This window comes from Sus scrofa, chromosome 1 (assembly GCF_054392235.1).
Source record: "Sus scrofa isolate SSC_HxYL_T2T_F1_AM1 chromosome 1, Sscrofa_HxYL_maternal_Yorkshire_Landrace_v2.0, whole genome shotgun sequence".
Lineage (NCBI taxonomy): Eukaryota > Metazoa > Chordata > Mammalia > Artiodactyla > Suidae > Sus > Sus scrofa.
In genome coordinates this window covers 275,760,191-275,773,141 of record NC_139383.1, presented here as the reverse complement: position 1 = coordinate 275,773,141, position 12,951 = coordinate 275,760,191, and the positions used below count along the sequence as shown (strand labels likewise).

The 12,951-nt window shown below is 40.5% G+C and overlaps 3 protein-coding genes across 6 annotated transcripts in view; all 3 read left to right on the top strand.

Annotated features, from left to right (window-relative positions):
- LOC110258964 (olfactory receptor 1L6-like) overlaps positions 1 to 12,951 on the top strand; it is a 184,725-nt gene that overhangs the window by 62,719 nt on the left and 109,055 nt on the right. The window lies entirely within an intron of this gene.
- Positions 1 to 12,951, top strand: part of OR1B1 (olfactory receptor family 1 subfamily B member 1) — a 381,661-nt gene that overhangs the window by 346,059 nt on the left and 22,651 nt on the right. The window lies entirely within an intron of this gene.
- On the top strand, positions 4,476 to 5,487 carry LOC110258961 (olfactory receptor 1J4-like). Its single transcript, XM_021082249.2, has one exon. It carries the CDS (start codon positions 4,476 to 4,478, stop codon positions 5,415 to 5,417), a length of 942 nt encoding a protein of 313 aa, XP_020937908.2. The 3' UTR covers positions 5,418 to 5,487.

Here is a 12,951-nt window from a genome sequence, read left to right as displayed (position 1 = left end):
TTGGTTAATTTCCATTATTGTATCTTCCATGTCAGTAATTTGTTCCTCTGCATTATTCATTCTGGTCTTTATTGCCTTTAGTTCAGTTTGTATCTCTGAAGATGAATTTTCTAGTTTTTATTGGCTCCTCCTTATATTTTATAGTTTCTTTCTGAGAGAATCTGCAGTACTGTTCCTATCCTCTCTTAATTCCTTCAGTATTTTCACTCTCTCTCTTTTGAACTCCAAGTCTGTCAGACTGCAGAGCTCTATTTCATTGTCGACTGCTTTTAGTGAGTTCTCTTGTTGTTTTAACTGTAATGATTTCTGAGCTTCTTCATCTTGCTTGTATTTATTTTTCCTGTGAATTTGGTGAAGCCAAACTGTAGTCTTGTATGTCTATTTCTATTCAAGAATACTCCTTTGTATTTTTGGGAGAGGGTAATTATTATTATTATTATTATTATTATTATTATTATTATTATTATTATTATTATTTTGGTGTGGGCATTTGACTCTTTGCTGTCTCTTTCTTTGGTGTTAGCAGTATATTATCCCCAGGATGCCCAGTGTGTTTTCAGGGAAAAGGGGGCAAGGGGTAGGGCTAGCATTCAGTGCATGATCATTGGGGCCAACACAATCAGAGACCTGCAGGGAGGTAGCACAAGTTACTCCTATTTTCAGGGCACTGGTCAGTGGTAATGAGCTCTAGAAGGTGACCAGAGAATTTGGCTGTAGCTGCAGCAGAATGTGTGAATTCTCAGGGGACTGTGAAGAATAAAAGCTTGTGTTTGATTGCAATGTCCTCATTTGAAGTGGTTTGAACCACAGGTGATGCCAATTCAGGGAACCCTAGTGGGAGTGGGCCATAACCATCTCTAGCTTCTGTGACAACTGCCATGGTTTGCCTCTGCCAACTGTAGACCACGTACATGGGTGATTGGTCTAACATAGCCCACATACGTGGTGCTGCACAGGCTCATCCTAGTTGTAGGATCCTGGGAAGTGACAGAGATCTGGCATATGGGTACTTCCCTGAGCATTCAGCAGTGGCAGGAGCAGGACTTGTGTGTTTGCAAGGGTGCAAGAGCACCAACATTTGATTTGGTCACAATGCCTTCCTCTGTGATGCCCTTGAGGTGAATGGGACTACAAGTGGTGCCTGTTCACCAACCCCGAGTGGTGGGCCACTACCACCTCTGGAGCCAGAGGTAACTGTGGTGGTTTGCCCCTACCAGCTCTAAATCATGCAAGAAACACCTGGTACTGCTTAGCCCCCATAGGATGTGCTCAACAAGGCACTCTTACTTGTAGGTTCTTCAGAAGGGACAGTGATCAAGCATCTGGGACCCTTCCAGAATGTTTGGCAGTGGCAGCTTCAGGGTGTGTGTGGTCTCAGGGGAGTGAGAGAAATATCAAATTGTGTTCACTTGTAGTGTACTTCTCTGTGATGACTTCTGAAGTTATTTGGGGTGCAAGTGATTTTTTTTCAGATATCCCTAGCTGTAGTAGGCCATGTCCACTTCTGCAGTCAGGAATAATTATGGTGGTTTGCTCCCAGCACCAGCAGGTCCAGTCCATCATGGGCTAGCAAGCGGCTTCCCACTGCTGAAGACATGAGGTCTATGGTGGGCCAGCAATAGACCTCGGGTCATGAGGGCTGCACATGAGAGGCACAGTCTAGGGTGGGTAGCATGGCTTCCTGTGAGGTGAGGTGGCCTGGAGTGATGCGGGCTTCCCATGGATAGGGGATGGGCCCAGAGTACCTCAAATCAGCATGCAGCTTCTCACAGGGGCAGGGCAAGGGAGCAGGGTGCTATGTAGAGCAGCACACAGATTCCCCAGGTTGAGGGCAGGCTGGATCACACCCATAGCACTGCAAAGCCTCAGTGTGTGGCTTCTCACTGGTTGAGGCAGGGCCATGAGTGAGGCAAAGCAGTGCATGGCTTCCTGTGGGGTTGGGCAGGGCAGCTTGGAGGAATGTTGAGCAGTGCAGGACTTTCCCCAGATTGGGGCATGGCTTGGCATGCTACAACATGGTGAGTGGCTTCTTGCAGGTCAGGGTGTGGCCCAGAGTGTGTATGTGCCACTTCAGGAGGGGTGGTGTGCTGTGCCAGGGACAGTCTCCCCTCTGCAATTGCAGGGTCAAGCGTGGGCATGCTGGGACACAAGGAGTTTTCTATGGCATTGGCCCACCCTTTCTCCTCTCTCTGCCCCAGTAATGGCACCTTATGTCTCCTGTGGGTCTGGACCTTCTCCCATGTTCCCTCTGCCTTGGCTTTCCATACCCCAGCCCTAGTGTACCACTTACCCCCCAGCATGACACACTGCTTCCTTGACATGTAGGCTGTCTCTGCACCCCCAACCCCAGCCAGCTCGCAGGGACTGCCCAGAGTCTAAGTCTCAGCACTGAGCCACCAACATGGGCTTCTCCTGCTGTGGTGTTTGCACAAGTGGTTCAGATTATCTGTGCTTCTCTCACTTTGATTTTGATGTTTTCCTCAGTATCTTTGAGATCCCTCTGATTCTGCTGATTTTTCAGAGGGTTAGGTGGCTTCCCAGGGTGTGGGTTGCCTTTCTCCTTCACAGCTCCCTCTCAGGAATGCTTGTCCCGTCCTGATTCATTTTCTCTTTTTTTCTTCTTTTGTTCTACCTAGTTATGTCAAGAGTTTCTTGCCCTTTTTGGAGGTTTAAGTTCTTCTGTCACCATTCAGTTGATATTCTGTGTGAGTCATTTTACATGTAGATGTGTGTTTTTTTTTTTAATGTGGGAGATGGTGAACGTGTCCTCTTACTCTTCCACCATCTTGCCTCCCATTTCTATATATTCATTTTTATTTTTTTCCATTATAGCTGGTTTACAGTGTTTCATAAATTTTATACTGTACAGCATGGTGACCGAGTTATACATACATGTATACATTCTTTTTTCTCACATTTTCATGCTCCATCATAAGTGATTAGATGTAGTTCCCAGTGCTACAAAACAGGATTTCATTGCTAATCTATTAAAAAGGCAATAGTCTGCATCTATTAACACCAAGCTCAGATTTTTTTAAGGATTGCACCTATGGCACATGGGAATTCCTAGGCTAGTTGTTGATCCAGATCTGCAGCTGCTGACCTATACCATAGCCACAGCAATGTGGGATCCCAGCCGTGTCTGCTACCAACACTGCAGCTCACCACAACACTGAATCCTTAACCCCCTGATCAGGGCCAGAGATTGAACCCACATCCTTGTGTATGCTAGTTGGGTTCATTACCACTGAGCCAGAATAGGAACTCCAAGAAATTTTTAATCTTCCCAAATGGAATCTCTAAACCCACTAAATATTAGATACCCATTTTCCTTCCACCACAGCCCCTGGCTGTCACCATTCCATTTTTTGACTCTATTAAATTGACAATTAATCTACCTCATATAAATGGAATCTTGTGGTATTTACACTTTTGTGATTGCATTGATGTTACTTAGCATAAGGTCTTCAAGGGCCATTCATGTTGTGTTTTTGTCAGGATTTATTTCCTTTTTAAGGTTGATAATATTCCATTGAATATATAGGCCACATTTTACTTATCCATTCATTTGTTAAAGGACATGGGTTGTTTCCATCTATTGGCTAATGTGAATAACGCTGTTTTGAACATGGCTGTATAAATAACTCTTTGGCGCCTGCTTTAACTCCTTTGGTTATATACCCAGAAGTAAAATTTCTGAATCATATGGTAATTCTATGTTTAATTTTTTGAGGGACTGTCATAATGTTTGACACTTTCTTCCTTCCTCCCTTCCTTCCTTTTTTTTTCTTTTTTCTTTTTCTTTCTTTCTTTCTTTCTTTCTTTCTTTCTTTCTTTCTTTCTTTCTTTCTTTCTTTCTTTCTTTCCTTCCTTCCTTCCTTCCTTCCTTCCTTCCTTCCTTCCTTCCTTCCTTCCTTCTTTCTTTCTTTCCTTCTTTCCTTCCTTCTTTCCTTCCTTCCTTCCTTATTGTAGTCCCTCTAATGAGAAGAAGTGAGTTATGTGTTGGTCAGTTCGTTTTGTACATGGTACACCAATTTCCCAATAATATTTTAAGTGGTGTGTGTGTGTGTGTTCATCCATGAATAGTTGTGTAAGACAGACACAAACACATAAGCAGCCTGACTGTAGATCCATTGAAAGGACTGTGTCTTATTTATTACTCTCTCCCTACTGTCTATCATAGTGACTCCACTATGTAGAACAAAGAATGAGCTATTACTTACTTCCACAGAAGTGTTTGATTGAAGTCATATACTTTCTCCATATGATAGTCAGTGTTCAGACAAAGCAAGTTGTGCTGCTCTCACCAGAATGGATGAGGCATCAGTGCATGATTGCAGTGCACTAAGACCTATCTGTACACTGACACAGTCACTCTGAGAAACCATGTGACCAGGTGGTAACTGCTATGCTCAGTACTTCTAAATTCCTGACATTTCCCAATACTCTTCATTCCCAGAAGAGAGAAAATGAGCATGAGGAGGGGGAACCAGAGCCATGTGTCTGAATTCCTCCTCCTGGGGCTCCCCATCCAGACAGAGAAGCAGGGCTTCTTCTTTGCCCTGTTCCTGGGCATGTACCTGACCACAGTGCTGGGCAACCTGCTCATCATCCTGCTCATCAGGCTGGATCCTCGCCTCCACACCCCCATGTACTTCTTCCTCAGACACTTGGCCCTCACAGGCATCTCCTTTTCAACTGTCACTGTCCCTAAGATGCTGATGAACATGCAAACCCAGAACCCGCCCATCACCTATCCAGTGTGCCCTTCACAGGTGTATTTTTATATGATTTTTGGTTGTGTTGATAATCTCCTCCTCATGGTGATGACCTATGACAGGTATATAGCCATCTATCACCCTCTCCACTACACCTCTGTCATGAGAGGAGGACTCTGTGTTCTGCTGGTGAGTGGCTCCTGGATTCTCTCCTGTTCCAGTGCCCTTCCTAACACCCTCCTGCTGGGCCAGGCATCCTTCTGTGCTGACAGCATCATTCCCCACTTTTCCTGTAGCCTCCCCAAACTACTCGAGCTGTCCTGCTCAGACACCTCTCTCAATGAGCTGGTCATATTCACTGAAGAGTCTGCAGTTGTCATTTTTCCATTGAGTGGCATCCTGGTCTCTTATGGCCACATTGGTCTTTCCATCCTGAGGGTCCCCTCTACTAAAAGGATCTGCAAAGCCTTGTCCACCTGTGGCTCCCACCTCTCTGTGGTTTCTCTGTTCTATGGGACAATGATGGCAGTGTACTTTTCCTCCTCATCAGGCCAGTCCCATAACAAAGACATCATTGCTTCCATGATGTACACAGTGGTCATCCCCATGCTGAACCCTTTCATCTACAGCCTGAGAAACAGAGACATGAAATTGGCACTGGGGATTCTTTTCAGAAACAGTAACCTTTTGGACAAGTGAGAATCACCTAAACATGTTCTCCTTTCACTCACTGACATTTTCAGTAATTGCCTTAAAAATTTTGTGTTGATCACCCATTTCTCTAGCACTTTCCTAAGTATCCCTTAATTGGTCATTGTTATTAGCTCAATATCATTCCCTTTAGTCATATCTCTTGTCCATTTATTCCTTCATACCCCTAAATGTGACATTACCCACAACATGCATTCAACTTGTGGTCTTCAAAACATCAATTTTTTGTATGCATGTGTTTGTTTTAATTTTGTTTTTTTTTTTTTTTGCAACGTTTTATATTATTATTATATTTGGATTTTCACAATTTTTGGAAATATACATATATATATATTTATATTTTATTATGGACATCTATTCTTGGGCATTGGTTTCTTAATTTTTTAAAACTTTTATTTGAAGTACAGTTGTCCTATAATGTTGTGTTAAAGTGTATAGCAAAGATATTCAATTATATTTTTTTTCAGATTCTTTCTCTTTATATGTATTACAAAAATATTGAGTATATTTCCCCATGCTATGCAACTAGTCCTCGTTAGTTATCTATTTTATATATAGCATTGTGTACGTGTTAATCCCAACCTCCTAATTTATCCCACTCCCTTTCCACTTTTGCAAGCCTAATTGTTTTCTATGACTGCAGGTCTGTTTCTGATTTGTGCATAAGTTCATTTATATCATTTTTTTTAGATCACACATATGAGTAATATCATAGGATATTTGTCTTTCTCTGTCTGGCTTACTTTACTTAATAAGATAAACTCTAAATACATCCAGGTTGCTGCAAAAGGCATTGTATTATTCTTTTTTTATATTGAGTAGCACACTACATGTGTGTACCAGATCTTCTTTATTCCATCTTCTATGGATGGACATTTAGGTGGCTTCCAATTCTTGGCTTCTTGTCTTCCAGAACTACAAACATTAATTTCTAATGTTTAGTTTTAGTAAAGTCCAGAATGCTTATCTTCTCAATGCAGTATCTCATTATTAAAGTACTTTTGATGGTTTGCTGAAACATAAATAAATGTTAATTTGATTTGCCGGGGACAGTAGGGGAGCACAGAGTAGTCAATCCAATTGCCAAATTTTCCTATTGTAGGAAGATTGACGTTTCCCCATAAATTGGATTTTGCTGTTGAGAAGATACTAGGTATTTTATTCTTTTGGATGTGATGGTAAAAGGGATTGCTTCCCTAATTCCTCTTTCTGATCTTTCATTGTTTGTAGGTTGAAATTCCATCAATGCCTGCGTATTAATTTTGTATCTGGTGACTTTGCCAAATTCATGAATGAGCTCTACCAGTTTTCTGGTAGAGTCTTTAGGATTCTCTGGGTATAGTGTCATGTCATCTGCAACCAGTGATGGTTTTACTTCTTCCATTCCAATTTGGATTCCTTTTATCTCTTTTACTTCTCTGATTGCTGTGGCTAGGACTTCCAAAACTATGTTGAAGTGTAGTGGTGAGAGCGGATATCCCTGTCTTGTTCCTGATCTCAGAGGGAATTCTTTCAGCTTTTCACCATTGAAAATTATGTTAGCTGTGAGTTTGTCATATATGGCCTTTATGATGTTGAGGTAGGTTCCCTCTATGCCCACTTTCTGAAGGGTTTTTCTCAGAAATGGGTGTTGGATTTTGTTAAAGGCTTTTTTCTGTGTCTATTGGGAGGATCATATTGTTTCTATTCTTCAGTTTGATAAGGTGGTGTAGCACACTGATGGATTTGTGGATACTGAAGAACCCTTGCATCCCTGGGATAAATCCCACTTGAACAGGATGTACAGCCCTTTTACTGTATTGTTGGATGTGGTTTGCTGGTATTTTGTTGAGGATTTTTTGCATCGAAGTTCATCAGTGAAATTGGCCTGTGGTTTTCTTTTTTTTTGTGGTATCTTTGTCTGGTTTTGGTATCAGGGTGATGGTGGCCTCACAGAATGAGTTTTGGAGTATCCCTTCCTCTGAAATTTCTTGAAATAGTTTCAGAAGGAGAGGTGTTAGTTCGTGTCTAAATGTTTGATAGAATTCGCCTGTGAAGCCAACTGGTCCTGGACTTTTGTTTGTTGGAAGTTTTTCAATCACAGTTTTAATTGCAGTTCTTGTGGTTGGTCCGTTCATCTTCTCTGTTTCATCTTGGTTGAGTCTTGGAAGATTGTACTTTCCTAAGAATTTGTCCATTTCTTCTAGGTTTTCCATTTTATTGGCGCATAGTTGCATATAGTAGTGTCTTATGATCCTTTGTATTTCTGTGATGTCCGTTGTTACTTCTCCTTTTTCATTTCTAATTGTATTGATTTGAGTCCTCTCTCTTTTTTCCTTGATATGTCTGGCTAAGGGTTTATCAATTGTGTTGATCTTTTCAAAGAACCGGCTTTTCGTTTCATTGATCTTTTCTATGGTTTTCTTCATTTGCATTTCATTGATTTCTGGTCTGATCTTTATTTCTTTCCTTCTACTAACTTTAGGTCTTGTCTGTTCTTCTCTCTTGAGCTGCTTTAGATGTAAAGTTAGCTTTATTTGAGCTTTTTCTTGTTTCCTGAGGTGGGCTTGTATTGCTATAAGCTTTCCTCTTAGAATGGCTTTTGCCACATCCCATAAGTTTTGGAGTGTCTTATCTTCATTGTCATTTGCTTCTAGGTATTTTTTTTTAATTTCCTCTTTGATTTCTTCAGTGATCCATTGGTTGTTTAGTAGCATGCTGTTTAGTCTCCACGTGTTTGTGTTTTTTGCAGATTTTTTCTTGTTGTTGATTTTCAGTCGTATAGTGTTGTCGTCAGAAAAGATGCTTGATATGATCTCAATTTTCTTGAAGTTACAGAGGTTGGATTTGTAGCCTGGGATGTGATCAGTCTTAGAGAATGTTCCATGTGCACTTGAGAAGAATGCGTGTTCTGCTGCTTTTGGAAGCACTGTCCTATAAATATCTATTAGGTCCATCTGTTTTAATGCATTATTCAGGGCCTGAGTTTCCTTATTGTTTTTCTGTCTGTGTGATCTGTCCATTGCAGCAAGTGGGGTGTTAAATTTCCCCATTATTATTGTGTTATTGTCGATTTGTCCTTTTACGGTTGTTAGCAGTAGCCTTATATATTGTGGTGAACCTGTGTTGGGTGCATAGATATTTAAAACTGTTATATCATCTTCTTAGAATGATCCTTTGATCATTATGTAATGACCGTCTTTGTCCCTTAATGTATTCTTCCTTTTAAAGTCTATTTTGTCTGTTATGAGTATCGCTACTCCAGCTTTCTTTTGATCCCTGTTTGCACGAAATATTTTCTCCCATCCTCTCACTTTCAATTTATATGTGTCCCTAGAAGTGAAGTGGGTCTCTTGAAGACAGTATATATATGGGTCTTGGTTTTATATCCATTCAGCCAGTCTATGTCTTTTGGTTGGGGCATTTAGTTCATTAACATTTAAGATAATTTTTGATATATATGTTCTTATTACCATTTTATTGATTGCTTTTGATTTGTTTTTGTTGCTCTTTTTTCTCTCCTTCTCTTGTTCTCTCCTCTTGTGGTTTGATGACTATCTTTAGTGTTGTATTTGAGTTGATTTTTCTTTGTGTATCAATTGTAGATTTTTGTTTTGCAGTTATTCTGAAGTTTTGATATGTGTCTATATGTATATGAGATTGTTTTAAGTTGTTGTTCTCTTAATTGCAAGTTCATCTCCAGTGTCCTGTATTTGTACCCACCTCTTCTCATGATTTCTGATTTTGGTGGTATAATTGTGCGTGGATGATTTTGTATCTTTACTGTATATATACCTTTCCTGTTGAGCCTTGTCATTTGTGGCATTTTTGTTTCCTGTTGCTGTCTTTTCTTTTCTGCCTAGAGAAGTTCCTTTAGTATTTGTTGTATGGCTGGTTTAGTGTTGCTGAATTCTCTTAGCTTTTGCTTATCTGTGAAGCTTTTGATTTGTCCTTCAAGTCTGAATGAGAGCCTTGCTGGGTAAAGTAATCTTGGTTGGAGGTTTTTCCCTTTCCTCATGTTAAGTTTATCATTTAAGTCCCTTCTAGTCTGCAGAGTTTCTGCTGAAAAATATGCCAATAACCTTATTGGGGTTCCCCTGTATGTCATTTGCTTCTTTTCCCTAGCTGCTTTAAAGATCTTCTCTTTGTCTTTAATTTTGGTCAGTTTGATTAATATCTATCTCAGTGTATTCCTCCTTGGGTTTATTTTATATGGTACTTGTTGTGTTTCCTGGATATAAGTGAGTGGTTCCTTTCCCATGTGAGGGAAGTTTTCGGCTATTATCTCTTGGAATATTTTTTTCTGTCCCCTTCTCTCTCTCTCCCCTCCTTCTGGCACCCCTATAATATGGATGTTGGTGCATTTAATGTTGTCCTAGAGTTCTCTGAGTCTCACTTCATTTGTTTTCAATCGTTTTTCTTTTCTGTTCTGCATCCATAATTTCTATTAATCTGTCCTCCACCTCACTTATTCGTTCTTCTGCCTCCTGTATAACGCTGTTAGCTGTTTCTAGTGAAATTTTTATCTCAGTTATTGTATTTTGCGTCTCCTCTTATTTACATTTTATATCTTGTATCTCTTTGCTCAGTGTTTTCTGTAAGTTATTAAACTTTGCCTCCAGTTTATTGCCAATGTATTTCATCATCTTAGCATTAACAATCTAAAGTCTTTTTCCTGGAGACTGAGAATCTCCTCATCACTTAGCTGATTTTCTAGAGTTTTTCCTTTCTCCAGCTTCTGAATTATACTTCTCTGTCTTTTCACTTCTATAGGTTTTTGGCATGGTGACCTTTTTACAGATAATAGAGTTGTAGCCTCTCTTCCTTCTGGTGTCTGCCCCCCTTGTGGCTGAAGTCAGTATGGGGGCTTGCTATAGGCTTCCTGATGGGAGGGGCTGATGCCTGCCCACTGGTAGGTGGAGCTGATTCTAATCCCTCTGGTGTGTGGGGCTTAGAGGCAGCTGTGTGCCTGAGGGGTCTTTAGGTAGCCTGTTTAGTGAAGGGTGGGGATGTGACCCCACCTGGATTGTTGTTTGTCCTGGGACTTCTCAGCACTGACTGATAGGTGGGGACAGATTTTCCCAAAACAGCCACCTCCAGAGAAGGGCAGGCTGCTGAATATTCCCAAGAGCTTTGCTTTCAATGTCCTTCCCTCACAAGAGGCCGCATTCACCCTTGTTTTCCAAGGATGTACTCCAAGAACTGCAGTCAGTTTTGACGCAGATTCCTATGGAGACTTTGCTTTGTCCTGGGACCCAGTGCACATGAAAGTCTTTGTGCACCTTTTAAGAATGGGGTCTCTGTTTCCCCCAGTCCCATGGAGCTCCTGCACACAAGCCCCACTGGTCTTCAATGCCAGATGCTCCAGGGGCTCTTAATCCCAGTGCCAGATCCCTACACGTGAGAGTTTGATGTGGGGCTCAGAACTCTCGCTCCTGTAGGTGAATCTCTCTGAGCCAGTTAGTTTCCAATCTGTGGGGCTTCCCACCCAGGAGGTATGTGGTTGTTTTTATCATGAATTCACCCCTCCTACCTCTTGACGTGGCCTCCTTTTTTCTTCTGGGGTAGGGTATCTTTTTTAAGGTTTCTGGTCCATTTGGGTGGAGATTGCTCAGCCTTTAGTTGTGAATTTTGTTGCTTTTAGGAGAGAAGTTGACCTCCAGTCCTTCTATTCCACCATCTTAATCCCATCCCACCTTTATGTCCTTCTTTTTAAAGTCTGTTTTGTCTGATATAAGTATTGCAAGTCATGCTTTTCTTTCTTTTCCATTGGTATGAAACATTTTTTACCACTCCCTCACTTTCAATCTATATGTTAACTATGTCCCATGGTGAGTCACTTGTAGACAGCAGATTGAAGGTTTTTGATCCAATCAGCCACTCTGTGCCTTTTTATTAGAGCATTCAGTCCATTGACATTTAAGGTGGTAATTGAAAACGTTTATTTATTGTCATTTTAAACCTCCTTTTCCAGCTGATTCTATGATTCTCCATTCTTCCTTTCTTTTTTTTTTTTTTTTTTTTTTTCGGTTGGATAGTCTCCAGTTATTTTCTGCTCGAGTACTTTTCTTTTCAACTTTTTTTTTAATGTAATGTTTGTCCTTGATTTGTGCTGACTCCGTTTTCTAAGTATGTTAACCCCTGCCTATAATTGTGTGTTTTAGCCTGACAGTCCTGTGGGTTTAAACACTTCATTACCATGATAAATTTTTTTTTAAAAAGTAAAAGGAAAAAAAAGAATCTATTCATTTCCTTAATTCCCTTGCCCCTTGTCCACGTTTTATGTTTTTGATGTATTTTTTTAAAAAATTTATTTTAAACGTCTTCATGATTAGTTCTCTGTGCTAGCTTAAGTGAGTGCTCTCAGATTGTTGTTTCCTCCATCCTAGTTCTTCCCCTCTCTCTTTTTTAATTTATAGAAGCTCTTTCAGTATTTCTTTTAGAATGGGTTTTGTATTGCTGTTTTCTGTTAGCTATTTTTTATTGGATAAATTTTTTATTTCTCCTTCTATTCTAAATGATATTCTTGCTGGATAGAGTATTCTAGGTGGCATTTTTTTTTTCCTTTCAGTGTTTTAAGTATCTCTTTCCATTCCCTCCTGGCCTGTAGAGTTACTGTAGAGAAATCAGCTGATAGTTGATTTGGGGTGTTCCCTTATAACTGACACTTTGCTATTCTCTTGCTGCCTTTAGGATCCCCTCTTTATCATTAACTTTTGCCATTTTTGTTATAATGTGTCTTGGTGTGGGTCTATTTGGGTTCAACTTGTTTGGGGCCCTCTGTGCTTCCTGTATGTTTAACTCAGTATCCTTTAGGTTTAGAAAGTTTCCAGTGATAATTTCTTCAAATATATTTTCAATCCCCTTTTCTTTTTCTTCTCCTTCTGGAATTCCTATTATGCATAGATTGGCATACTTTATATTATCCCATAAGTCTATTATATTGCTTTCATGCTTCTCTCATTTGGTTTTCTGTCTGCTGTCCTGTTTGGGTGATTTACATTATTCTATCTTCCATGTCACTAATTCGATCCTCTGCATTATGCATTCTGGATTTTAATGGCCTAGCTCCATTTGCATCTCTGCAAATGAATTTTCTACTTTTTCTTGGCTCTCCCTCATATTTTATAGTTCCTTTTTGGGGAAAACTGCATTACTGTTTATATCCTCTCTTGATTCGTTCTTTATTTTCACTATCTCCCTTTCGAACTCCAAGTCTGTCAGAATGCACAGGTCTGTTTCATTTTTGACAGCTTTAGGTGAGTTCTCCTGTTGCTTTAATTGGGAATGGTTTCTGAACTTCTTCATGTTGCTTGTGTTTTTCTTTTTTATGGTGGAGATGCACTCCCCATGGTCGGGCAGGGTTGGTCCTGGTGCTGCTGTGGAGTGCTTCCAAGCATGGGAGGTGTTGGATGGCCTGCTTTGAGGCAGTGGGGCATTTCCTGAAGGCAGGCAGGGTAGCCAGCTTGCTCTGAGGCAAGGGAGCACTTCCCAAGTGTGGGCAGGACTAGCAGGTACACACCACAGTAGAAGTGCTCTTCCT